This window comes from Opisthocomus hoazin, chromosome 9, assembly GCF_030867145.1.
Source record: "Opisthocomus hoazin isolate bOpiHoa1 chromosome 9, bOpiHoa1.hap1, whole genome shotgun sequence".
Taxonomy (NCBI): Eukaryota; Metazoa; Chordata; class Aves; order Opisthocomiformes; family Opisthocomidae; genus Opisthocomus; species Opisthocomus hoazin.
In genome coordinates this window covers 19,191,832-19,219,642 of record NC_134422.1, presented here as the reverse complement: position 1 = coordinate 19,219,642, position 27,811 = coordinate 19,191,832, and the positions used below count along the sequence as shown (strand labels likewise).

The window sequence follows — 27,811 nt, the reverse complement described above, 5'->3', positions numbered from 1 at the left end:
CAATAGTTTCAGATATCTTTCAAATATTGATGCAAATTAATCTGTGAATTTTCAGATTTGAGCAAGAATTTATCAACAGTCTAATTAGAAAACACACCAGAGTTGAAGATAAGTACTTCTGGACTGGTTTGCAGGATATTAGCCAATCAGGAATATATTCCTGGGGTACAGTGGATGGGGAAAAAAATGAAGCTGTGACATACACTAACTGGAATTCCTTGCAACCAGGTAAATTTAACAATTAAAAAAATCCATAAAAATAGTATCATTTTACATTGACCAAACATTGGAGTACCATGTTACAGAACTCCAAGGATGAGACAGAATAGTAATTCAGAACCAGGAAAACCAGCCAGTAGTTTTAAATACGTCTTTGGTGGCTTAAATCTTAGAGTTTTCCGGAGGATGCGTGGCCATGCCCAGTGGAAAGTCTCTTGGAAAGTGGGAAACGAAGGACTGTAAAACCACTAAAGCATTTTCTGTCTGCAAAAAATATATCGGGCTGCCCAAGGAGCCAGAAGTGCTCCCAAAGCCAACCGATCCTTGTCCCCCTGGGTGGCACAATGGATCTGGCCTTGCCTGCTACAAGGTAAAATGTTATTCCTGTTAAATGATAATTGTTCGTTACTGTCTTGCAGCAAGTGTGCGATTAGCCTTTTTGTGGCTTGTAGCTGTTCTGAAGGGTATTTCAAAGATGTTTTACACTGGGAGGAGGAATTCGTGTTGATTTCGGGTTGACTGCCTCTGGATGTTCTCATGCACCACCCTCTGCCGATTGCTGAAAGGCCCAGTGCGCCTCTCCTTGTCTTTCTGTGGCCAGCTCAGTGCATCAGAGCTGAGCGGGGCGACAGCTTTCACCTGTGCTGCCGGTCTCGGGGGCCTGGTGCTGCCGGAGGGTGCTGTGTCTGTATCCTAGCCTGCCTGCCATCATCTGGCACGCAGAGACACCTAAGCAAGGAAGGCAGGCACTTTGTGTTGCCTTCCATTGTCCCTTTTCTTTCTACACTCTAAGAGTGTGGATAGGAAAGGTGGGGTTTTCTCTGGTTTGAACATGAATACCAGATTTCATCAAACAAGTGCAACCTCAGTTGTATTTTCCTGTTTTTGAAGTAAATAGTGGAATGGAACAGCCATGCTGTGAGCTGGAATGGCTTAAGTTTGTGTTTAGAATTGCAGGTTTTTCCCCTCCTATTAAGTTAAGAAAGAGGCTGTTTATTGGATTGTTTATTCATTATTTCTGGGGTCAGTGTCTGCAATGAGCTGTGTCTTGTAAACAGCTCATGTAGCAAAGTGGGGAAACCCAGCTTGAATAACAAGGCTGTGGGCAAGGGTCCCACAGGGATGGGCCTAGCTGACGTGCAGCATAGCCGTCCCATAGCTGATGGTATGTGGCAGCTGGCCTGGGCAGTTTCTTCAGAACTCCTGTTGACCAAGGGCAGCATGTCTGTGCAGAGAGATCCACTTCATGAGAGCTGGCTTGGACTGAAGTCAAGGGGATCAAGTGGACATGTCAGCTGAGGTGTACGAGCCAAGTATGCAAACCTGATACATGCAGGTAGCAAAGGGTGCGCCAAAGAACTTTCTTCACCTGCAGCACCCAAACAAGCCTGGTTTCAGTGCAAATTTGGCTTTGTGCTTCACCATGAATTTGAAAGAACAACATCCCTTCAAACCTAGAATTTGTCTTGCAGTTTTGGAGTGAGTTGGGTGTTGTTTTGTATAATCTTTCTGGTAAATAAAAACAGAGAAAGCCTGCCATATGGAATAAGTTGTGTTTGAAACGTAAGACTTCAGAGTGTAGCTGTTGTAAAATAAACTAATTGTTAAGAAGTCAAGCTCTCTCCCTGTGGAAATACCAATTATTCATTCCTAGCTAGGATGGAGTATATTTGAGTAGTACAGGAGTGTTTTAAAAATACTGTCACTTGTGTCATTTTTTACTCTGATGTGTTTGTTGTGAAGCTCTTCCACAGTGAAAGAGTGTTGCGAACCAGGACCTGGGAAGAGGCAGAAAGGTTCTGTGAAGCACTTGGAGGCCATCTGCCTAGTTTTAGTCACTCAGAAGAAATCAAGGCTCTTCATTCAATCCTGAGAAAAATAATCAGGTAACAAATTAGCCATGGGCTAAAATATTTCAGTCACATTCTGCAGTAGATCACAAATGCTGCTGCTGACCCCAGATGGCGAGTATGAGAGAGTGTACAGTGACTGTGTTTCCCACAGTAAAAACGTTTAGATGTGGCATTTGAACTGCTGGTCATGTCACTGCCTTCCTGGAAAATGTCAAGGGAGTACAGCTTGGGCAAATGTTTCACATTGCTAGAGAGAGCACAGGAAAAGCGAGCATCTTCCATTACATGAATTTAAGTTTGTGTTGCTATTAATGTGTTTCTTTCTTTGCATTGAATTTTGGCACAACTGGGTGGTAGTTGTTTGTATTTTTTACTGAAATGTTCTTTAGAAATGAGTTGTTATTTCAGTTTTTCAGATAGGTCTTATCTTTATTCGTTAAATGCTCCCTGAGTGAACTGGGTGCTATCTTTAGAAAATGTGAATAATGTCGTGTCCAGCAATCTAGTTGGCATGGATCCCATTTGGCATAACTGCTGTAACACTGTATGAGCATTAGATGGGTGTGTTGAGTTTTCTGGTATCAACAAATTAAATGCTACGTAATACATGAGTCTAAGGCTCTATTTTTAATCAAAAGAACTGTCACTGCAAAGCTTTATTAGGCATTGGTGTGATGTCAGATCCTTGTGTAGTATGTTTTTTTTTTTTTTTGATTGGCAGCCTTGTTTTTCAGAACTTTTGCCAGCTTAAACTGAAATGCTGCCAGTTATATGATCTAAATTTTTTCATCAACAAACTAAATAGGGATTATTTCAGAAGCTGCCAACATACAACACTGATTAAATTTTAAAACTTGATGACTGAAGAGAAGCCTTATTGAAAACCCAGTGAACTTTTTCTAGAAGTGCACAAATCATGAAAATTACTCAATGTTTATGTTCATAAGAGATGAAAACAAACTTGTATGCTCTATATATAGATGGTTTAGCTTGTATAAAAGCCACTTGTGACTTCTTTGCTAGTGGCTAAAGTCCTTGAAATAAAAACTAGTGCACAAATTATTTTTAGCTATAGATCTTCTTATACTGTTTTGGAATTACAAATTTTGTTTTAGTGTACCTAATCTACTATGAAACATGAATAGGGAAGTAACTTTATTTTCCTACAAGTATTTGGAACTACTTCTTGGCTTGCAGACCATCTGAAGTATTAATTATAGTTAATGGCTGTTTTTTGTTAAGAGTTTAAAGGTGGAGACTTTTCCTGTCTTTCCAGAAAGTCAGCTGACACACAGTGCTACTGCAGTTCCCATATTTCGGAAAGCTCGAACTTGGTCTGGAAGAAGGAAAGTCCTAGTACTTCAGTATTGTTCTACTAGAGCTTAAATAAGGGGCAATATGTTGAGCCCGGTATAAACTGACTTTGCAGTCGGTGTTGCAGTTACTGCATGTGTCAAATACAAGCTCAAACACAGTATTTTCATCCGGGTTAACCCCTTTTCAAGCACTGCAGAACTTCCTGAACAGAAATCCTACATATTTGATACGAACTGAAGTCTTTTAATTAATATTTGTTTGTTTGTTTAGATAACATAATGAAGTGTTTAGTTATGCTTTTAAACTACTCAGAGGTGGTGATTGTATAAACTATTTTGGAGATCAAGAGAGAAGGGTGGCTTGTCTGAAAATAAGCTCATTTGAGAGAGAAGAAACCAAGGGAATTATTGTACCGAGAACAAATAATTCAGGTAACTGGGAGAAATCGTCCTAAGATAATGTTAGATGTGATTAGCTGCTGCAGTGTGCTGGCATGCAGTTTGTCCATATTCCCTGCATTAACTCAGTGCAAACTCTGACCTAAACTATTCATTCAGTGCACTCATTTTCAGCTTGGGGAAGGAGCCACACCTTGTCTTTTTTTGGTTTCGGGTTTTTTTCCCCTTGCACATTTCTCCAGTGACTCATTGAGAACTGTTTGTTTTTAAATGTTAGCAAAAGTCAGTTTGGTTCACCAGGAAAAGGGCAGCTTGCCTAGTCCATTCTGTTCTTTAGTCGGATTCCACCTTAGAGGCAAATAAGAGCTACAGTTGCTCCAGCCAAGTCGGGCGATTGCCATTGGAAAGGAAAATAAAATTTGCCTGCCAACCTTCCCCAGTGTGAAAGAAATAGGAGATAACCTCTTTTCACTTTGAGGGACGCGATACAGGCAGAACAGATCTGGTTCAGTTACTTCCATTCTTTTAGGATTGTTTTTGTGAGCATTTTGCAGCTTATAGCTGGCAGAGACGCTGGACGCGAGGAGGGTAAAGCTTGGATTTTCAGTGAGGACACCTTACTGGAAAGAAATCAGTGCCTTTTATATGCACAGCTCTGCTTCTGTAGTTGTTCTGAGTCTAGAAAGCCTCACTGACACTAGAGTTTGCAAGAAAAAACTCATCTTATTCTCAACACACTGGCCAAAACAACAATAAAGCTGAGATGCAAGTTGTAGTAATTGCATTAATACAGCTTCTCTTTTCCTCTGCTAAAAAGTAGGTGATTAGCAGGATGGGGACTCATCTAGTGGCAGTAGCCTGTTAGAGAGGGAAGAGCAGGGGGTCAAATGGGCTTCGTATGTACTTATAGGCCAGCACTGCCTAAAATTAAATAGTGCCTTAAATTGCATCATTAGGAGGGAGTTGGCCCAGATGTACACATTACCTCTTGTCAAGAACTAGGTTGAACTACAAGCCACAGTATCTTCACTTAGGCTCTTAATCTTGTGTTGGAGCTGACATAAGGGACAGAAGAAATCGTTTCCTGTTTCAGCAGTTAGAATATGACAGGAGAAAATTTACTGGTTTATATTCCCTTCACAGTCGTCTAAACTGTATTTATCCACTCCTGCACAACATTGAATTTTATGAAGTTTTAGTTTTATGTGAGAGAAAAGCCACTAGTAATCTGCGGGGATTGTTGGAAATTTAGGGTTTTCATTGTTGATCAGTGTGGAGTCCATTGTAAAACACAAACTGCACCTATTTTTTAGGTTAAAACTCAGTATAATCTCGGTTTTTGAGGCAGTTCCAGGAATGTAGCTCAAAGAATACTCTGCACAGATAAATCCATTTTGTTACTAGTCCAGAGGGTGAATTTTAAATGCTTTGCAATGAGGAGACGTATATCTAAAGTACAAGCAAATTCCTTGCTGCAAGCTGAGTTGCAATAGACCATCTTAATTCATATTTGTCTGAAATAGTTGGTAGAATTCTCTTCTGTGATGAGGTGATAGTATGATTTCAGAGGGCTATCAAAAGACTTAAACTTGAAAGTGCTATCAAGGATAATGTAGCAGTTACTGAATTACTCATGGTCATGTCTGAACAGTTCCAAAAGAAGCAAAAAATGTGCATTAATGTGCAAGTACCCAGTCAGCTGGAAAACGCTGTTATGTTTGCAGGCCAGTAATTGTAAATGGGGAGATGAGCTGGAGAAATTCTTGACCTGGCACACTTTCAAATTTTTTTAAAATTTATTTATTGCATAAAAAGTCAAACACAAGTTTAAAGACTTTGAAAAATTGCTCTAGTTCCTCAAGTAATTACTGTGGATCCTTTTGAAATGAGTGTGTCAAATTTTCTTTTTGGTAGATATTCCTCTGTGATGATCAGTTGCTTAAACCGCACTAAGCCTGTAGGTGACGATCAGGAGGGGAGGGTTAAGCAATGTCTGATTCATAATTGGAAAGAACAATCACAGAAAAATAAAGTCCTAAAGGCAAATTGCCAAAAGCCACTTAGCTGCTTGACAGCTGTGAATGTTTGGCTCACAGTTTTCCCTCTGGAGTGATAGCGGGCATTTAGACTCTTTAAAGGCTCCTTGGTGATATCATTAAAAGACTAAAGACTGTTCAGTATGAGAAGATCGCACTAGTGTGATCACGCTATCACACCAATGTCAGAAAGTTAATACTGGAGTTGAGAAAAAAACAAAAATGAGATGTCTTGGTGGCTAATGCTTTTCTTCCTAATGGGAACTCTACCAAATAAAATGTCATTGCCCTTCGTGGATTTCATGTACCTAGCCCACATACTCTGGGCTAAACTGTTGTTTGTTGGTGCTGTGCTGCCAACCATTTCAGGCTCAATTTAGCATCTTTAAAATGATATGTGCAGAAAGGAAGTGGCATAGTCTTACCAAAGAATTTCTTAACATTGCCCCGTGATTTCATAACATTGTTTGTGCAGGTAAGCCTGGATCTGAGTCCATCCCTCCATGTAATAAAGCTATTTTCATAAACTTCTTAAGTTCTGTCTTAAAATTACCTTGTTAAGTTTGTCAGCACTACTTTTTTGGGAGCCTTTTCGAAACTCTGACCTCTGCTGGTCAGACATCTCTTTCAGCTTTGAGCCTAAATTTATTTCTGAGTTGTGATTCCATTAGACACAATGTCCTTTTTGCTCAAATAGCTTCTTTTCTCCTAGTACATTGTAAGGAATAATTCTATCCTTTCCCCATCTTTTTTTTGTCAAGGCTAGACAAGAAAATCCTTAATTCTTGTTAATAACCTAAACTCTTACTTCCTCACATAACCTGTATTCCTTCTCTGTATTTGTTACAATGTGAATTTATGGAGTAACACTCCTGATACAGTTTTACAAGAGCCCTGTATTGTGGCATTAATGCTTTACTATTGCTGTCAGACCACCTTGATGAGAGTGCCTTCTCCACAACCCTATTGCAGTAGGATTTCACCTAGTCTATGATTTCATAGAAATCTCATAGTCTTTCTCATCTCTCCGCTGCTTCCAGCTGATACCATCATTCAGAAAAGTGTCTGTTGCCTTCTTGGGCAGGATAGTGGATTGGAGTGAATTATCATAAACATCGATAGCTAGCACAAAGTTCATACTTTGAGAAGTAGAGGTTGCAGTACAAAACTAACCTTGCAGTTTGACTAGCACATATTTCATTTTGTTACAGTATCTTTAGCTTCATAAACAATAGGAAAGAGTATGGTAAAGGCTGTTACTGTCAATTTAAATATTTACATTGTAAACTCATTTTTTTGAGGCAACTTTTGTATCTTGGAACACAGCTCAAATTTTTAATTTAAGTGTCCCCTGCTTACGAGAAATGAAGAATTAAAATCTGGAAAAAAATACAGTTCTGACTGTAATCCTGTAAAATGGAGTAAAATTTCTATTGCCATTCTTTTATGCAAACATTGAAGTTTGCGGTGTTATGTGCACATTTATGTATATCCCTCTTTTATGAAGGTGAATAATTGAAATATGTGCCCGTGCTTGGTTTGTTTATATCACTGACAAACTTAAGGGAAATATGAAGGCAGTTATTCTGTATGAGTAGGAGTTTCATATGGTTTAAGGAAGAGTAGATTTGAGTTGATAGTGTAGAGAGAGATGACCTGAGATGGACAAGAGAAAGAGAAGCAAGACAAATAAACACTGTGTGTGATTCTGGAAGCAAACTGTAGAAAAGAGACCTTTATATGAAGTGGCAACTAATGAAGTGGTGATGCAGCAAAAAAAGGAATTATCCAATTTATTTGTCTTTCCCTGACCACAGTCAAAATTCTTCCTAAAGAAAAGTGCAGAAGAGGTCCTAGCCTTTATGCCAATTTTCTCTTTGAACTGCTACAACTTGCAGTAGTAAACCTTTGGTTTTGCTGCTTGATCCTAAGTAATGTCATGATGTAGGTCATTTCTTCTACTACATGAGCTGAACCGTATTATTGGCTTAATATTTTACTGTGTTTATTTACAGCAATGACAGATGGGTATGGATTGGAATGAATAAGAGGAGTCCAGATTCTTTGGGAACCTGGCAATGGAGTGATGATAAACCTGTAAGTTAACTTTTAACCAGGAAACGTAATGTCCTCATTTGTTTCAGCTTGGACTGGACTGAAAATAAATTGATAAATATTTTAATTAGAATATGGCAGATCCTTCAACAGATGAATAATTCAGAAGAAGATTGTGCACTTAAGAGCTGCCATCCAGGCAGATTTCCAATTAAAAACATATCTTTAATAAAGTCAACCTGATTTCTGTTGCTGTTGCATTAAAATATTATAACAGAAATAGAGTAGTAAACATCTAAGAGCTGGTATAGAGAACAAGATGTCTTTTATGCCACAACGGAGGGGAGGGTTTATCAGTTTATCTCCTTGATATGTCAGACTTCTCAAAAAAAAATCTTCCTCACTGTGATTGATTTATTAGCCTGAAATTGGGAGTTCTTTCCCTCTGCCAAAATAACAGGTACACAGGCTGAAAACAGATCCAGTAACTGCTAGTTAACACATTTTAATAGCGATAAACATAATGGGATCCCAGGGTTGAATGGTTATCTCTGGGGATTACCATAGCAAAAATAGTTGTAATGATCCTTTCATCCTGTCCATCCTGTAGGTAACTAGTGTTGTTATGCCGCTTGATGATCTGGAAGATGAATATGATACAAGAGACTGTGCTGCATTAAAGGTTAGTTTCAAGGTTTTTAATAATAGCATGCATATTTTCACATGGAATTATTTGCAATAAATACTTTTGCCAGCCGTATATTGTATTTAGGTTGACTGCTGAGGTGTTTTATTTGCGTAGTGAAAAAGTTGCTACTGTTCCCTATATCAGTCTACACCTATTGATTTTTCCCTTATTCAAGCAGTTTTTTATGAACTAAGCATTATGCTAATGATAACATTTCATAAGACTTCTTTTGAACTACATGATATTTTAGTAACAATGCTATTCTCTATTACATAATGCCATATTTTGTATCTCTTGTATATTGCACACAACACTTAAGGAGATAACGTGGAGTCTAAAACAGAAGAGCAAATGGATCCCTACCAGTAACTTTTAAAATCTAGATTAGTTTTTCTGAACTGCAAATTAAGAAAATGTTTGAAACCGAAAGTAAAGGAATGTAGTAGCCAGGATAGAGCTTATGTTTGTGTGTATTGTGTGTATTTCCTTGTTTACTTATGAAATAGACTGTAAGTGCTGTGTTTGTTTCTAACTCAAAATGTCAGACCTCTGTTTAATTCCTAATTATTTAATTTAGCCTTGATGACGATTTTTAAAATGGCCTTTAACTTTTCTGAAGCATCACCTGACTTTTTATAAGATCATTCCTATACCATCCTTTCTTTTAGCCTAGTTAGAACCACCTCTGCTTTTAGGATTTACTGAAGGAAAGGATAATTGCATCCCTTTGCTTCTGTTCACAGCTATCTCCCCTCATTTTCTTCTCCTGTGTTCGTGACCCCAGGCCAAGAAGTGGTCAGCATTAAGCTACTAAAAATTTTAGATGAGAGCAGTTTGAAGGGGACACTGAATACAGTAACCTCCCTCTCCTACCTGCTGGGTATAGACATGTTCTTTCACTAAATGATAAAAAATTCTCCTTATCGGAGAGATCAGCAAGAGTGAAGTCAGATTTTAAGCTTGATTGTAAGAAATAAATAAGAAGATTATTTCTCTGCCTGTTCAGATGGTTTCTTCTTTTGAGCAGAAATGAGAATCATTTTAGGGCAACAAGTTGCAACCGATAATGCATTAATAAGCATTGATGAGATCTGTATGCTTCAAAAAACGCGAAGAAGCAATATTGCAGGAAGAGACTTTTCTATGTAGTCTGACCTTAAGCCTTTTACTGAGTTGCTTCATGACCTTGGCTAGCATGGAGAGTTATAGTTGAAGAGTTACAGCTGTACCTGCTGACTTTCTGCAAAGTAAGTTGTGGGACTAACTCCACAGTAAAATATACTGACTTTGCCAAGTACCTTTTTAATATAGTTTCATTTCATATTTCAGGCGCCTGTGCCATACTAACTCAGTTCTCTGTTTCTGCTTTTGTACAGACCTCTCAGTTTTCACGGAGATCATTTTGGAGATTTCATCATGAAGCCAGAGACCTGGAATTTTACTTTAAGCCTTTTGATTGTGAAGCTAAACTTGAGTGGGTCTGCCAGATAACAAAAGGTAAATGGCAGTTACATCCATTTATTAATATAAAAGAGTTTAGCATTTATTACCACCAAATTGTCATTATTGCCCAGTAAGATAAACTTTGCAAACAGTGTTTTATCATATGCTCTCTGAACACTGAAGGGACGATACATGAGATGTTTCACCTATGTCACATACAAACAGGCGTGCACTTAGAATATTCAAAGATGTATGTGATGTATGAGATGTCAAATGACCGTGTGGAGGATGCGGTATCACCGCTCCCATATTCTTTCTTGTCCCATGAAGTAAGCAGTTGCTTCTTACTAGGTGAGGTGATACAAGCCACTAAGCTGCAGCATTTGTGGACTTCACTTAATCTTTCATGGTGATACTTGTAACTAAATGACCACCGACATCTTGGGCGTACAGTTTACTTCACCCTTAGATGAATTAACCTTCTTCTGGTAAAACTAGTATATTAGCTCCTCATTGTAGTGAGACAGAGGAGTGGGAATACAAAAGAATGGCGTGACACATCTGCACAGATCCAGCTTTTCACATGGAGTATGGAAAGTGCTGTAATCCAGTAGGCTTTTACATTTTGGTTGTTCATTAAAAGACGTTTCAGGGGATGAAACTTTCTTCTGGGGACATACGGGTAGATACACTACTTTGATGCTTATATTCTGCTTGGGAATGTTTAAGACTGAGGTATGCAAAACTCCCATTAGTTTTACATCAGCTTATTTTAAGCTATGAAACCTGTCTGTGATCTCCTTCTTTTATTTTTTTCCATCATGCATACTGAGAAGCACGAGTACAAGACATCACTGCTATTACTGGTGACCACAGCCTCGTTAAAAGCTGAACTTGAAGTGACTATCCCTTTATTTTTTTCCTCTGGACAGGTAGCACTCCAAAGACACCTGAGTGGTATATACCAGGTAAATAGACTTTCTGCATATTCTTCTGCTATGTCTGTATAGTTGTTAATACTTGATATATTGTATTAGTTTTGTTCTATTACAACTATAATACCTGTTTGATACCAGCAAAGGTCATGACTGATAGCATTTAATTCCAAGAGTGCTCTGAATGCAAGAGGGAGTGTTCGCTCTTCCCTGTGTCAAGCTGAAATTTCTTATGACGTTCTGAAAAAGAAAGGACGAGTTTTTCGGAATTGATTTCTTATGTGTGTGGTATTTCTTCTGCGTAGATGAAATTGGAATTCATGGAGCCCCACTGGTTGTTGATGGAGCAGAGCTGTGGTTTGTACCAGATAAAAACCTGAGCTTCCAGGAAGCTATTTTCTACTGTCAAAAAAATGATAGTGATTTAGCTTCTGTGGAGTCTTACCCAAAACTCAGGACGATACTGTCTCAAATAGAAAAGGTAAGGGAGTGTAATCTGTTTTAACAGATACTTTCCATGATAGGGAACTTTTCTTGTTAGTTTTTCCAATATATAAAAAAAAAAGTTAATCTTTAATTTCTTTCTTTTTCTTGTTGTCCTTAATAGTTTTTAGTTGTACTTCAAAGGAAAAAGAGAGTTGAAAGAGAATTATTTTAATGTCAGTCTTGAAAAAGAATTTTTAAATTTAAAAGTAGCCTTAACAATATGAAAAAAAAAAAAAAAAACAACCGACCTCCAAATGGAGAGAAAGTGTCATAACAGGACTACCATGTAAGCGTCCCATTGTCTGCAGATACTTCACTAACAATTGTGCCAGTTCTTAATTTTATGCATGGGACAGCACATCATTTTTCACCTGATGAGAGGATTTAATTAGAAGTGCATGATGGTCTGATAGCCTTTACTGAAAGGGGTTTGTAGTGTTGATAGGGTGAAAGTACATTCTTTTAAAGAATCTTACCAAAACATTGCAAGTTTCAGCACCTCTGTTACTGCCTTTCTTCAGTGCTGCTGCTTGTGAGACAACACTTTGTGAAATTAACAGCTTGCAAGCTCTCTTCATGAAATTTCTCCCGACTAGAAGTTACAAGGCAGGAGAAATCGAGGATTTGACCTGCTAAATCTGTAGCCTTTTCATGAACTATTTGTTGTTAGGCTATCTGCTGGAAGAACAGAGTTATTCTGAGGGAGGAAGGAAGGTCCTGTAGAACAACATCAGCTTTAGGCAGCTTTCAGCTGTGTCCTGGTTGTCTGGTAGAGTTCCTGCTATGGATTTTGTGGGAATGATGTATCTAGCACACACTTAAGACAGTGCTGCAAGATATCCTATAGCTTTATCCATCAGAGTGGAAAGTAGGAGCTTTTATTTCTAGTAGGTGCAGGGGTCCATCTGCTTGGCATATCAGTCTCAAACTCTGTCATTTCCTATTGCTGAAGAACAGTAATTCCTGTACGTTTTAGAAACATTTTAGATCAGAATAATTTTGTCATTGATTTATCTGTGGTATAGTCTGGAGCTCTTTATGGGTTGTAAAATACTGGGTTTTTTGTTCTTTATTTCCGCAGTTATCAAACAGTGAACAGAAGTGGTGGCTGAAGTTTATTGATTATGGCTACAGCTATCATTCACCGTATGTAGAATAATTATGGGATGCTTTATTGTAAGCTATTTTTGATGTGCTTTTTAGGAATATAGTTAACTAGAATAGTTTCCAAAGGAAAATATTTTATCCCCAAATTTTTCAAAAGTTACTCCTTCTGTATCATCCAAAAGAAGTAAGATAAATATTTTGAACTAAGCTAGGAAAAATACAGCATTATTCAGTGACCACTATTCTCTGCTTTTGTTCACATGTACCTGCACCTGTTCTTGTCATGCTAAACTTAGACCATAGAGTACTTAAAGCAGAGAGAGAACTGTGTAGTGCTCAGACAAAGCAAACAGTGCTTAAGACAGTATGTGTACAATTAGAAAGTGGTTGTATTTCAAAATGTCGTTGAAATTTTGAGTTCTATTCCCATTACAAGCATTATCAATATCATAAATTTGATTCATACTAACTTAATAATAACTGAATTCATAATCCATTTCTTGTGTGTCTGTTGGAGCCTCCAGGTTTCAGGCTGTTGGGGTTTGACATCTTAGTCTTGTCATGTGAATCCTTGAAATCTGTATTCCGTTGGTCTTTAAAATGCTTTTATTGGATTTTTAAGACCACTTCTATGTTCTGTTAATAATTGGAGAACTGAAAAAAAATGTGAAAAAAACACATCTGTTGGCTCTCGGCATATCTGAGAAATACCTGAGAACAGGGAATGGGAAACTGGTTTTAGACCTCACCCTTCCAGTTAGGTGATGCCAAGTCTTGGAGTATATGCTTGTAGTATAGCCCTGTAGAGCTGAGATGACTCGCAGCAAACCTTCTTTGTGCCATTCATGGCTGTAGTGAAACATCATGGACTTCTTACAAGTAAAATTCTTCACTTTCCAAAATACTGTAGCAATATACTACTATTAAAATAAAATAGGGGCTATTGCCCATTCTTCTTACTTGTCCTCACAATGTCCTGCAATTGCAGCATGATGATAAATAACTTACCCTCATTCTGCATGTCTCCTTGACAAAGTTAATTTTGGCATGGTATGTAACTACTGAACCTACCACATATTTGTTCCTAGTCTAGTTTTTTCCCCCTCTGTCCTTTCCAGTGTTGTAGGGCATCTCCTAGAAACAGTTACCAGCCCAAATTTTTGTTTGCACTGGCTCTATTGCTATCAGAGTTTCCACTTCAAGATCACACTGGATTGGAGATTGACTCTGAAATGTTTATATCCAGTTTACAGTTATTTTCACGCTTCCATGATCGATTCCTGAGAGATTGCTGGTATGTTTCTAGAAAGAACTGGTATAGAGGTAAGGCTGTTTTTATTTTTTCATCCCTCTCTGTCATTATTATATTTTTTTTAAAAAAAAGGAATAAAGGTAGTTACTGTTCTGCCCAAACTCTTGTATTGAATGCAAATTGGTATTTAATTAGGAGTGAATGGCTTCTTGATGGTAATCTGATTGAATTTTGAATCATTCATTTCCTCCTTGTGGTAGAAGCCATGGTAATATTTCTTGATGAATAGAGGCAAACCTGAATTCAGATAACAAATTGTTATGATTGATTGTCACTGTTTTTGTGACAGAAATGAATGGAGTGAAATCTGGTTTTTAGGTTACCTGTTTGTGTTTATGCTACATACTCCGAGCTCTGGAAAATAAGTCTTAGAGTTATGTTAGTTAGAGGAGCCTGGCTGAATACTTGCGACCGCATATGCATCTGGAGATGCAAATTTCATTATGTAGTGGAGTCCCATTGGAAGAGAACACAAAGTAATGGAAATGCCACCCAGTGGCACTTGAAGCTTCTTATTTCATTTCTCAACATTGTTTAATATTGGGAAAATGTAGAACCCCTGTAGAACAAATAGTTCCTCCTATCTACTACTGTTTCCACTTTAAAGCACATTCTCCCCATTATGCTGTTGTAGGCTGCTGACCTGTTTTTATCCCTATCAGCCAAAAATTGCTCTTGACTAGGAAGTCGGTCCACTTACTGTAGGAATCGCGTAAAGCAGTACAGGCCAGACACTCTCCATGTGAGTGTTAAAGGATTCCTTTCGGTTTTAATGACCTTTAGGTCACAAACCCTCTATGCCAGAATATGAGATTAGTCTTCATATTCAAAATCTTCTTATTTCATGACTTTTCTGTTTTGAAGTTGTCTCTGCCTATATGAAGTGTTACTACTGGAAGTGAAGGGTCAGACTCTAAATCTTTAGGAATGTTATATTACTGTCTGATATAAATCATTTGTGTTTGTCTTTTGCTCTGCTGTTACTTTTAATGCTTCAAGATTGCATAGTATTTCACTGTGGTTGCACTGAAAAGGACTTCACTTCGAATTGGTTTTTGTTGTGTCATAAAGTGTGGATGGCAATTAGAGCGTGACAGGCACTACCATAACTATCTTTTAAAACTTCTGTTTCTGCAGACTACCCAGTTAACTGTAATGTGAAACTGCCCTTCATCTGTGAAAAAAATAATGCCTCCTTACTAGAGAAACATGATCCCACTTACCACCCAGTCAGAGGAGGTTGCCCTAAAGGTTGGCATCAGTTCCGGAACAAGGTACAGAGATAATACAGAGCAATCATCCTTACCTGTTTTTCATAGTCCAGTAAGCTGGAGTGCCCTGCTGAAAGAGGTGAGGAAGTAGCCCCTGTGCTCAGGAATGGACTGGGAGATGGCTTTTGAAAACTATGTGTAGTTATTAAAATAATCCCCCCCACTTTTATGTCCCTTATTCGGGATTTATGGTTCTTAATTTCAAAGCAGTAATTTTCAGTTATTTTGCTTTCCCATCGCCGCATGTTTAGGTCCAGGAACGTTGGTTGTATTGTCTAATCTTGGGCTCTGTTTTGAAGGAAAACAAGGATTAGAAAGGGAGAGGATGAGGTTTCTGTGGCAGAAGCATCTTGATTCTCTCGCTGAGTAATCACAGGCAGACAGCAAGCTGGCAGACACTCTGCTTCCTAAGCTGCCTTAAGGACTTAACGCACTTAAGAATCAGAAGCAGCTTTTAAGAATGAACCAACAGGTCAAAAGCCATAGTATAGTGTGTTTCAGTACTATGTTTTAAGGCAGTCATCTGAAGTCTGAGTGAGACTGATACCTGTTGTTTGGCCCACCATTTTTCTGTACATAAGAAGGAGAGCGCATCAGATCTGCGCATTACATTGTGCCAAGGTTTGCAAATTTACTTCACATCGTTGTGGAGTATAGCTTTTCAGTTCCGATGTGGTTTCTCCCAAAAGGTGACACATCACAATACAGGTTTGTGGCCCAACCCTGTCTGATTTTTAGAGTTCATGTGTGAATTCTCATTCTTAAAACGGTACGTGATCCTGATGTAGCCAATTAGAAGTTACTGAATTCTAATCCTCAGTGAATAAGGAGTTAGTCAGTGGGATCATTTTATATTTAGCTATTCTATTGAATCTAATAAGAAATGTGAGCAGCTAGTATCAATTCCCTTGCTTTCTGAGAAAAATAATTATATGTTATTGCAGGAAATGAGAAGTGAGTTTTTAGGGTTCGTTTAAGAACCTTTTCTTGTGAGCTATTTCTTAGGAAGCAATGGTATGATGAAAATCAGTTTCATTATGTTTATTTTGCAGTGTTTTCTAAAGATGAAACCCGAATATTTAACATTTAATGCAGCTAATGAAAAGTGTGTAACTTTTGGAGGCTCTCTTCCATCTATCTCAAATCAAGCTGAGCAAGGTACGATGGTGAACTGGGGGCACTTTTCGTGTGCAGCTTCTCTTCCAAATTCAGTATAGTTCTGCTTAAGAACCTGAGCATAAAATCACTTCCCTTATCTACAGGCATACTGGGAGCATTCTGAAAATCCAAGGCCGGTTAAAAATGTGTTGTCTATTGTTATTCACATCGCTGGAAACTTAACATGGGAATGCATTCAGCAAACATTTGAGCCAGTTCGAAGAGTAGCTTCTCTGTGTGATCTTAACCTGTTAGAAAAAATTGTAAAATCTTGCATTAAGAAGGTTCACCACTGGATGAAGAATTCCTATATTTTGGTTTGCAAGTTAAAACATAGCTGAGACCGTAGACTTTGCACTGTGAAAACCACCTTACGGGCTGTTTCCAAGACAAGCTCAGCTGTCTTTGTGGCAATGAGAAGGCAAATACAATGCTGGCTGGAGCACATGGAACCCTCTGTGTCTCAGTGTGCAGAACAGCTTAATATGGCAGTGTGTCTAAACCAGCCACCTGCAAGCTCTCCGGGACACTGACAGGAGGATGGGAGGCAGGGGGACTGCAAAACACGGAGCTGTTCCACCTTTGGGACCTGCCTCTCAGCTGTCATATAGAGTCATTGAGGTCAGGGCAGTGAGGAAGAAGTGCGTTCACGTTGGCTGCAAGTGATGTGCAGTGGTAAACTGCTGAATGAGGCAGCTGTATTTGTATCTATGTTTTTGTGGATAACAGTTCTCTGCAGTTCTCCATACCTGAAGTAGCGCATTTGAGTTCTGCAATGTGCGCAGTGCATATTTTCTTTATAAGCGAATAACCTCTTGCCAGATGGAATATGGAAAGTGGACTAGGGAGGCCACTAGTGTACCTGCAGGCAGCAGCTGAATGGTAATTATTTTTTTACTGCTTTTTTGGGGGAGGAATAGGGTTGTAACCATATAGGAATATACATTTCTGAGACCTGTGTGGTTTTGGATACTTTTAAGACTGCAAAACCATAGCCATTCTGAAACGTTATGTAGCAGGATCTTTTGTCTGGTTTGGTGCATAGGGAAGTGTTTGTTATTGTTTCTTGTTTGTTTTACTTTCCCCCTTGTGGTGGAGGCCACCTATGCAGAAAGAAGGCACAGTCCTCTTAAAGAAGCATGCCTCTTTCTATAGGCTGCATCTGCTCATCCTGGTGTCATTAGAAGGCTGGTTAGCTCTGACATATACATCTTCAGTGGCTTTGTCTAGCTCAGAAAATAGGCTGCGGCTAGTCTGGCATGTGGCCAATAGTTAAGACATGTCAGCAGTAGCTAATTACACAGCTTCAATTTGTCTTCCTAATCTAGACAAGCTCAGTGCCTTTGGTGCCTGGAGGGTTACTGAGGCCCATTGTTTCCTCCCAGAATGCTCACTAAGAGGGGTCTGATTTAAGGTTTTCCTGGCTGAATTTTTTTCCAGCTAAACTTGACTTCCTGTGTCCTGTCCAGATTTCGCTGGTGATGGGGTGGGCAAACTGCCAGAATCCAAGAAATTGTTCTGGTTTATGGTATACATCAGTAGGAGAGGAAGATGAGAGAGAACACTTCCTCCATCAATTCGGAGAGGGCAGGAGGGAGCTCTTCTGTTATCTCTGCGGGGAGACAATAGAAGGTCTTGCAGACTTGTGGAAAAACAGCTTCTGAAATTTGGATATAAGTGCAAAAGTTAAAAGTAATGGGCAGGCAAACATGTTAAATCCACTACCTGCTCCTCAGGTGAGAATTTGCAGGACAAATACCAATAGTCTTCTTCTTTCAGATAATATCAACATGAAAGATGTTATGGAAGGAAGGGATGATAAGCATTTGGTAATCATAAAGGACTGGGAAAATTAAGCTGGATAAGATAATGCAACCCCCATTTGTATTATGTGAAGTGTTTTTTCAGGTGTTTACTGTTGTTGTCTGAACCACGATATGTACATTTACTGTTCTGCCCAACAGATTATATAACATCATTGCTTCCTGGTATGCCAAAAGATATTTGGATTGGTTTGCAGTTTCTATTCAGCACAAGGGAGAACAAATGGGTAGATGAGAGTAGACTGTTGTATAGTAACTTTCACCCACTCTTGACGGGAAGATTAAGGAAAATTCCACTGGACGTAAGTTCTAACTTCTGACTTCTCTTGACTATTGAGTAATGAAATTTGGAATATTGACTGTATAGAAAAAAAAAAAAAAGGCCAGAAAATGTGTAACAGACCACATCCCCTATTAGTGGTTTGAATTGGCAAAGAAGGTGACTGACGGTAATGAAGTCCTGTTTGCCTTTATTTGGATGACAGCTTCTGAACTGAGTTGAAACACTGAAGGGTAGAGGAAAAACGCTGAAAACAACTGTTTAATGACTCTTCTGGAACTTCTATTTGCAATTTAAACACTACATGAAAACAGTCATCAGAAAGATGTCATCAATAATTCTTTGTTCAGTTACACTTAGAATGCATCTGTAAATCATTGTACATTGGTATTTTGCTAGCTGCTCTACTCAAGGTGAAGCACAATAAATGTAATCGAACCACACTTACAAACAAGTTTTAAGTGTGAAATTACTTTATTTAATATTCTCCACTGTATGTAACTTCTGAATTCTTTTTGAGTCCAGGCACCTGGTGGTGTTTGTAAAATAGGTAAGCTGTATTGCACCAGTCCTTTGAAACTTCTAAAACAAGTTCAGACAGCTCAGATTCTCCTAGCGTCATGTTACTTCACATTCTCTACACAAGTGTGTTCAATGCATTATTTGAATCTGATAAGCATATTTCTGTTTTTCAGCTTTTCGATGAAGAATTTAACAATCAGTGCGGTGTAATCCTCAATGATCCCAAATCACAGTATGTTGGAACGTGGAATTTCACTGCTTGTGCTGACAGGCACTTCTTGGGTATATGCCAGCGGCCTATAGGTAAGTCTGAAGTGTCAAAATAAATTATAGCCAGGATCGGTTAAGATGCCTGTGCCAGGAGATCTTTTAATGCCTGTAAATTGTTGTACCTGAAGAGCAAGATTCTTGTAGAGACTGAGCAGGTAGATTTTGGAAAAGCAGAATATGGAGGATGATCTGGGACCTATTTTATCAGCCACTCAGAATTTTCCCTTTCATTTTTCGTTGGCCAGTTCAGAGGGAATCTGTTTTTCTGAGAGACTCTGTATGTTTTCAATGGAACTGTACTTCAGCAGACAGGGCTTTAATGTTTCATGGGTATAGAGGTCACGTACGTCAAGGGGTGGAACAAGTGACTCCTTTTTCCTCTTCAGAACTGTGGAAGTGAGAAGGTGTGGAAAGGAATCTTGCAATATTTCCATCCTCCTTAAATGCATCCTGTGGATTTTAGCACTATCAGAATATGAGGTATCATATACTCTTAACCTTGAAATCGGTCTCCTCAGAGCAAACCTTGAGGGCATACATGGAGAGTGATAATTTAGAGCAATGCAGCTTTTCATAGCTTTCCACAGATCCACTGGTGTGAGTGGGTTTTCTTAATCTGAACTAAATATAATATTGTGATGCAGCCATGTGGGTTGGTTAACACCAATTACTGGAATCAGATCAAACACATATAGCTATTATACACATTTAATTACTGCTGTGGGCTGATGTTCAGCACGCCCACTGCTGAGTATGCAAAGTGTGCAAAATACCCCAGAATATGCCCACCTTTTTCTTTCTCAAATAGACAAAGAGATTCCCACACATGCACACCTTAGCACAAGAAACCTTCTTTATTTCAGTGCCAAATACTTCAGAAATTACAAGTGTCCAGATTAGAAGTCTGGATGGAAGAGAGGTAGTCATAAAAATTCGAAAAGGGGTTTTTTATTAATAGGAAGTCGACAATATATCTGTGTAGATCAATATATTACTAGTCTGCACTGTCAAAAACAACAAGAAGGGCTTCTTCAACTACATCAGCAGCAAAAGGAAGGCTAGGGACAACGTGGGGCCACTGCTGAATGAGGCGGGTGTCCTGGTGACGGAGGATGCGGAGAAGGCAGAGCTAATGAATGCCTTCTTTGCTTCAGTCTTCTGTGCTATGACTGGCCCTCAGGAATCCCAGGCCCCGGAGGTAAGAGAAGAAGCCTACAAAGAGCACGACTTTCCCTTGGTCGAGGAGGACTGTGTGAGGGATCGCTTAAGTGATCTGGACGTCCACAAATCCATGGGCCCCGATGGAATGCACCCACGAGTGCTGAGGGAGCTGGCGGATGTCATTGCTGAGCCACTCTCCATCATCTTTGAGAGGTCCTGGAGGACAGGAGAGGTGCCCGAGGACTGGAGAAAGGCCAATGTCACTCCAATCTTCAAAAAGGGCAAGAAGGAGGACCCAGGGAACTACAGGCCGGTCAGCCTCACCTCCATCCCGGGAAAGGTGATGGAGCAGCTTATCCTGGAGACCATCATCAAGCAAGTGGAAGAAAAGAAGGTTATCAGGAGTAGTCAGCATGGATTCACCAAGGGGAAATCATGCCTGACCAATCTGATAGCTTTCTACGATGATAATGACTGGCTGGGTAGACGAAGGGAGAGCTGTGGATGTTATCTACCTTGACTTCAGCAAGGCTTTCGACACAGTCTCCCATGATATCCTCCTGGGGAAACTGAGGAAGTGTGGGCTGGATGAGTGGTCGGTGAAGTGGATAGAGAACTGGCTGAATGGCAGAACTCAGAGGGTTGTCATCAGCGGCGCTGAGTCTAGTTGGAGGCTGGTGACAAGTGGTGTCCCCCAGGGGTCAGTACTGGGCCCAGCCTTGTTCAACTTCTTCATCAACGACCTGGATGAAGAGTTAGAATGTACCCTCAGCAAGTTTGCTGATGACACCAAACTGGGAGGTGTGGTAGATACACCAGAAGGCTGTGCTGCCATTCAGCGTGACCTGGATAGGCTGGAGAGCTGGGCAGAGAGGAACCTGATGAGGTTCAACAAGGGCAAGTGCAGGGTCCTGCACCTGGGGAGGAACAACCTCATGCACCAGTACAGGCTTGGGGTGGACCTGCGGGAGAGCAGCTCTGCGGAGAGGGACCTGGGTGTCCTGGTGGACGACAGGTTAACTATGAGCCAGCAGTGTGCCCTGGCTGCCAAGAAAGCCAATGGGATCCTGGGGTGCATCAAGAAGAGTGTGGCCAGCAGGACAAGGGAGGTTCTCCTTCCCCTCTACACTGCCCTGGTGAGGCCTCATCTGGAGTACTGTGTCCAGTTCTGGGCTCCCCAGTTCAAGAAGGATGAAGAGCTACTGGAGAGAGTCCAGCGGAGGGCTACAAGGATGGTGAGGGGACTGGAGCATCTCCACTACGAGGAGAGGTTGAGGGAACTGGGCTTGTTCAGCCTGAAGAAGAGAAGGCTGCGAGGGGACCTTATAAATGCCTACAAATATCTGAAGGGTGGGTGTCAGGAGGATGGGGCCAAGCTCTTTTCAGTGGTGCCCAGTGACAGGACAAGGGGCAATGGGCACAAACTGAGGCACAGGAAGTTCCGTCTGAACATGAGGAGGAACTTCTTCTCTCTGAGGGTGATGGAGCACTGGAACAGGCTGCCCAGGGAGGTTGTGGAGTCTCCTTCTCTGGAGATATTCAAGACCCGCCTGGACAAGGTCCTGTGCAGCCTACTGTAGGTGACCCTGCTTCGGCGGGGGGGTTGGACTAGATGACCCACAGAGGTCCCTTCCAACCCCTACTATTCTGTGATTCTGTGATTCTGTGATTCTGCACTGACTCAAATATTAAGCACTTCTTCCTAGCCACAGCTGTGAAGGTGTAATGAGAAGGGGTTGTGGACTGCTAGGGAACGTGTACTGGTATGGTCTGGTGTTATATCATTGTAGTAGGGATCTAAGGAGAATTCAGGTTGGAAGGGACCTCATCAGGGTGCAGGGACAGCTATGAGAGAGTCCAGGTTGCCTAGGGCTTTATCCTAGGAAAAAAGACAATTCAGGTTCCTTGGCGATCTTGGCATGATTGTGGTTTGCAGAACTTCTTGAGATCTTAATCATTAGCAATTACTTCTTTCAGAAATGGACACTTCCCTTACTATCTTGTTTCCAGTTTGGTACCCCTTGATGTGTGATGGCACCCTTGGTTCCGTGGTTCTTTTTTGTAGCTGTTACTAAGTGAAAGCATTTGGCAGCAGGCACAAACCACTTCAAACAATCTGTTTCAGCCTTGTCTCTTTGCTGATGTATTGAAAGCTGTAAACTGCATATAAATATCAAATTAGTATTATGTTTCTGTCATCTTGTGTTTTGGAAAATGGCCCTGTCAGCCTATTAATCAGCCTTTTATATCCTGTTATTTATGGAATGATTTTTTTTTTAAAAAAATTTTTGTCCCCTCAGTGAGCCTTTTTCTGTTTGAGATATTTTAAATGTCAGGGGTTTACTCCCTTTTGGAAAGCAAATTTATTTTTGACTGTGTATAAAATTTTGGGGGTTTCACGGGTTTGCATACTTTAATTTACCACCCATGGCAATGTTTGCTGCTTTTATTAGCTGCAGTTTCCATGCATCGCTGAGCTGCGTGCCTTCAGTATGATGCCGATAACTGTGATAACACTCAGTGCTTAGAGTACAAACAGTGAATTATACCCCTCCCTATGCAAGGTGGATTTTCTGCAATTAGTTAAGCACATGTGGAGTCAAAATCAATTCCCGCTGTACCCATGGATGGCAGTAAGGAATTCTGGGACTGTGCTATACACTGTCAGATCTGCATAGACAGGTTTTGTGGCCCATTAGATTTGCATAAGCATGAATCCACAAGCATATCACAGAGATAAACGAGTCAAGTTTAGCTGTTGCTATATTGCAGCAGAGAGCAGTCGCTCTCTCCCACTCTTGTATTTAAAGTTCTAGAACATGTTTTTTTAATTCAGTTGATAGAATTCTTGACATTATTTAGCAGTTAGTTAAAAATAGCAAATATAAAAAAACATGAACCCAAGTTGAGAGAGATATATAAAAATAGATTGGCTGAAAATAATCCTTTTTTTTTTCTTTTATATATTTTCTGTCTAAAGTGTCAAAGATACTTGCTGCTAACTATAATCATTAGCTTAATCTACTAAGAAAAGTTTTTTGATTTTTCTTTTTTTTTTCGTCAGGGGGAATTCAAACAAAATTTTCTGTTTGTTCAGGAGAAATTAGGAGTTTAAAATGTATTCCAGTGCTTAACCACCTAATAACTGGTTTTCTTTCTTAATGTATAGGAGCTGCTGATAACCAGACAGAGCAAGTCCTTAATGAAACACTGAACTATCAAAATGTTCAATACATGGTAATTCTGAAGAATTTGTCCTGGAATGATGCAATGGCTGCATGCATAAATAACAAGATGCAGCTGGTTAGCATTACAGATCAGTTCCAGCAGGCTTTTCTCGCTGTTCAGGCTGCCCTTCATAATTATCCCCTGTGGACTGGACTCTTCAGCAGAGATGTAAGTTTTATCTTCCCCTCAGACTGTGGCTTAAGGTAATTTTTAGAGATGTTTGAAAGAGAAACTGTGATTAAGAAATGTAATGAAAAATTAATTTCTGGGGTAAGTGTTCTTATTTAGGGATAACCAACTAGAAAGTCTCAAGATTAATGTTCTAAATCTTCAGTTCTCCAAGTTACGTAGTTGTTGATCTCCATTGGACCGATTGATGATGAAGAGACAAGTCTTTTAAAAGATTATAAGGTGAAGGAATGCATTGTAGGGTAGCAGCAACATAGAGTGCTGAATCATCTTTGTCTCTTTTGTTAATGAATGAATAATTAGTGTTGCCATTTAATATCATCACCACTGTTTACCGTACCACTGTAGAAAGACATCCCAAAATCTGTTTTAAAAGGGAGAAACTAGCAGTGGCCGATAAAATCCAGAATGAATCACTGAATGCTTCTGGAGATGCATTTGTAAAGCTTCACTTAGACTCTGTTGTTACTTCATGATATTTGTGTCAGTGTTTTGAGTTAGAGGGAGACATTCCTTGGGCAGTCTAGTGGGTTTTTCTTTTTCTTCTGTTTGTTTTGTCTTTGTAAAAGTCAATGCGGGAGGTACTGCTTTGCCTTCGTTAGCCAGAGGACCTCTTGGTGATCTTCATTGTGGATTGAGAGCTTTCTCAGCTGTTAGTGAAATGGCTTGGGCTTGCTTGTAGGGTTTGTCTCTTTTGTGAAGCATGAGTTTTGAGATAAGTGCAAGAAAAAAGTTTAAATTTATTTGAGAAGTGCCTTACCTACAAAGGCTGATGGTGCTCACTCAGCTTCTGTGGTGTTATGATCTTCCTATGTCAGTAATGGTCTACAGAGTATTACAGGCAAACTAGGGGGGAAAATAGGAATTTCAGTATGTAGTTTGTGGAGAATATTTTTAAAACTAAACAAGCATTTAATCTTAGTGAAGGTGGGGAAACCAGAACAACCTATTTTCACTCCTCTTTTGAATCTTTATCTGTAAGTGAAGATCAAATGATTCATTTTGCTGTCTACAATTCAGGCATGCGCTAGCTTTCCACTATTGCAACACTTAGTTATTTGGGCACAATTAAAAAGTCACTTGAAAGGAAATTATAATGATACTGGTCAACAGAACTTGTTACTCCAGTGCTGGAATCATAGACACAAAAGAAAGATACAAGATAAATTAAATTACAAAGCGTCAGGGGGATTTCCTGAAGAAAACTTTTAAATGTAAGATTCTTAAAAGGATGGCGTGCTTGTTGTATGTGGGTTTTTTCTTACTCCTCCTGCATCCTCCAGGGCAGGAATGCATCTGACTTAATAAATCAGTTATGTATTTAGTGGATTACTTTGAACTCGGTGTGGAGTAACTGACACTGGGCCTTATTTTCAGATATAAGCAGTTTTCCAAGACCAGACACTTGTATCCACCACTGATTTGCAGGTGCAAAGGATGCAGTTTGCACATCTCAATTCCCAGCCTTCCTCCAAAAGTATAGTAGTTAAACATCAACATTTGAGAATGTGCCATCCACTTCAGCTAATCATATTTTTGCAACTGCAAAACTTAAATAATAAAGCATGTTACATTGTGAGCAGCGGATCAGATCACAAGGGCAGTGGAACACTTAGAGATCTCACTGGAGACACTGTAAATGTCTAGCCAATGGAAATACATTATCATGTAATTCTCTGTACCTAATCTTTTTACCATGTAAGCTCATCCCTTTTACTTATATGATGCTAGGGTGGAAAACACTATGGCTGGCTGGATGGGAAACATGTTAGTTTTAGTCGCTGGTCTGACGATGATGAAGAAACAAGTGAAGAATGTGTGTTCTTGGATACTGATGGCTTCTGGAAAACTTCTGACTGTTCCTCTGAAAATCGAGGTGCTATTTGCTACTCATCAGAAAGTATGTATCCTAGCAGAATACTTATAAAAGCTGAATTTTGTTTTATTATGAAGCATATTTGATAATTGCAGAATGTGACTTCCAAATGACAACTTTTTTTAACTTGCATTACCTCAGACAGGCTGTTTGCATGCCAGGAAAAAAAACAAACTTCAAATAGGGGGGCATATACCTGTTGGTCTTAATCCACGTGTTCTTTACAAATGAATTTGGTCTGGGTGCTTTGGGCCAGACTGTACCCTTCATATTGTCAACTGATTCTACCTTTGCACTGTTTCTGTAAGACTGTTGCATGCTAATCTCTCCCACCTGAATGTGAAAGAAGGTTCAGCTACCTCTGTACTATTTACATCTTAATATTGGAACTTCCTGAAATGCCTTCAGAAAAGGGATCTAGAAAGGGAGGTGTGTGACTACGTGGAGAAGAAAGATAGCAGGTAGACACTGAATTGAAAGGTGTAAATTAAAGTCACCTGCAGTTAGAAAACCCTTCTAAATAGATACCAATTATAGCAAGACAGGTAGGGATACAGCAGGACATCTTTTGTGGGGAACATACATATGTGGCACAGCCCTTTTCTGAAAAATAAAGATGATCTTTCTGAGAGATCATCACAGATTTCTCCCCTATGAGACTGTTATAATTTGTTTTGTGTTTTATTTTTTTTTTCCATGAGAGGACACAGTTAAGCCATTGTTGTACATACTGACTCACAGTAAAGTGTATACTTGGCATTATGACATCCTTAACTACTTTGCGATTGCAATCTGATCTACTGCAGGAAGAGTCCTTCTCACTTCTCATGTATTAGATAAAGCCACAGAACTGAGGTGTGTTGCCACCTATGAAGTAGCTTATTTGTTACGCTGATCTGCCTTCATGGAAGAGCCAGCAAGAGCTTTTAGTTATTGTACTTAGTACTTTTATGTAGGGATTTTATTCTTAAACCTATATAACATAAGAATTATGAAATGTTGTAAGCATCTGCATTCTTCGATAATGCTTACCGCTGGTCTTGTTACTTCTAAAATAATTACTGTTGTGAGGAAACTGAAAGCAACTGTGTATTGCACATTTAGAGGATGGCACTTAATTTGTCTTGCATGTTTTTAAATGGTACCTGAATATGTTTTGTGGTGTGTAAGGTTAAGCGTTGTTATTAATAAGTCACGTCCCGAACGTCTTCTTTCCCTTCTGTAGAGGAGATTGAAAAAGAACAAGTTACACAAGTTAAATGCCCACATAAGATTAAAAATACGCCCTGGATATCATTTAGAAACAATTGTTACACTTTTATGATAACAAAAAATAGATGGAGAGAACTGAAGTCTCAAGAAGCTCATCATTTATGCAAGAAAATGAGTAAGTACTTTGTCATATTACAGGTATTTATGGACTTATATTGGCTTGAGGGAGATGAATTTTAGATCTGAGTCACTGTCTTACAATGACAGCAGTGAGTGTTGACAAGGATTGTAGCATTTGGAAATGTGCATTGGTGTTGCACTGCCTAATGCTACTTGCCCTTGCACTACTCTGAGAAACAGTGCCAGAGTATGCGTAGAGGAGTTTCAGAGAGACATGGCTAGAAACTGTTGAATTCTGAGATTGCTGAAAAATAGCAAGGTTGTGGGTTTGATTTTTATTTTTTTTTCTCCTTATAATATGAAAATTTTAAATAGATTGGGTAATTGTTATCCCCTTGGCAACATTCTGGTTTTACAGTCACATTTACTTCACGGGGTATTTTTCACAGAATCACAGAATGATAGGGGTTGGAAGGGACCTCTGTGGGTCATCTAGTCCAACCCTCCTGCCGACGCAGGTTACCTACAGTAGGCTGTAGAGGACCTTGTCCAGACGGATCTTGAATATCTCCAGAGAAGGAGAATCCACAACCTCCCTGGGCAGCCTGTTCCAGTGCTCCGTCACCCTCAGAGGTTCTTCCTCATGTTCAGACGGAACTTCCTATGGTTCAGTTTGTGCCTATTGCCCCTTGTCCTGTCGCTGGGCACTACTGAAAAGAGCTTGGCCCCATCCTCCTGACACCCACCCTTCAGATATTTGTAAGCATTTATAAGGTCCCCTCGCAGCCTTCTCTTCTTCAGGCTGAACAAGCCCAGCTCCCTCAGCCTCCCCTCGTAGGAGAGGTGTTCCAG

At 39.7% G+C, this 27,811-nt stretch overlaps 1 protein-coding gene across 4 annotated transcripts in view; it reads left to right on the top strand.

Annotated features, from left to right (window-relative positions):
• LY75 (lymphocyte antigen 75) overlaps positions 1 to 27,811 on the top strand; it is a 51,210-nt gene that overhangs the window by 12,325 nt on the left and 11,074 nt on the right. For 3 of the 4 annotated variants that reach the window (XM_075430291.1, XM_075430290.1, XM_075430292.1), the window contains 17 exons: positions 56 to 228; positions 393 to 589; positions 1,963 to 2,105; positions 7,839 to 7,920; positions 8,489 to 8,560; positions 9,943 to 10,063; positions 10,942 to 10,977; positions 11,250 to 11,425; positions 12,512 to 12,576; positions 13,784 to 13,860; positions 14,987 to 15,123; positions 16,173 to 16,278; positions 18,243 to 18,403; positions 19,077 to 19,206; positions 23,504 to 23,730; positions 25,483 to 25,651; positions 26,853 to 27,014. In XM_075430291.1, coding sequence (XP_075286406.1) covers positions 56 to 228; positions 393 to 589; positions 1,963 to 2,105; positions 7,839 to 7,920; positions 8,489 to 8,560; positions 9,943 to 10,063; positions 10,942 to 10,977; positions 11,250 to 11,425; positions 12,512 to 12,576; positions 13,784 to 13,860; positions 14,987 to 15,123; positions 16,173 to 16,278; positions 18,243 to 18,403; positions 19,077 to 19,206; positions 23,504 to 23,730; positions 25,483 to 25,651; positions 26,853 to 27,014 — 2,234 coding nt within the window. The remainder of the gene's footprint in view (positions 1 to 55; positions 229 to 392; positions 590 to 1,962; positions 2,106 to 7,838; positions 7,921 to 8,488; positions 8,561 to 9,942; positions 10,064 to 10,941; positions 10,978 to 11,249; positions 11,426 to 12,511; positions 12,577 to 13,783; positions 13,861 to 14,986; positions 15,124 to 16,172; positions 16,279 to 18,242; positions 18,404 to 19,076; positions 19,207 to 23,503; positions 23,731 to 25,482; positions 25,652 to 26,852; positions 27,015 to 27,811) is intronic. The other variant, XM_075430293.1, reaches the window with a different exon arrangement.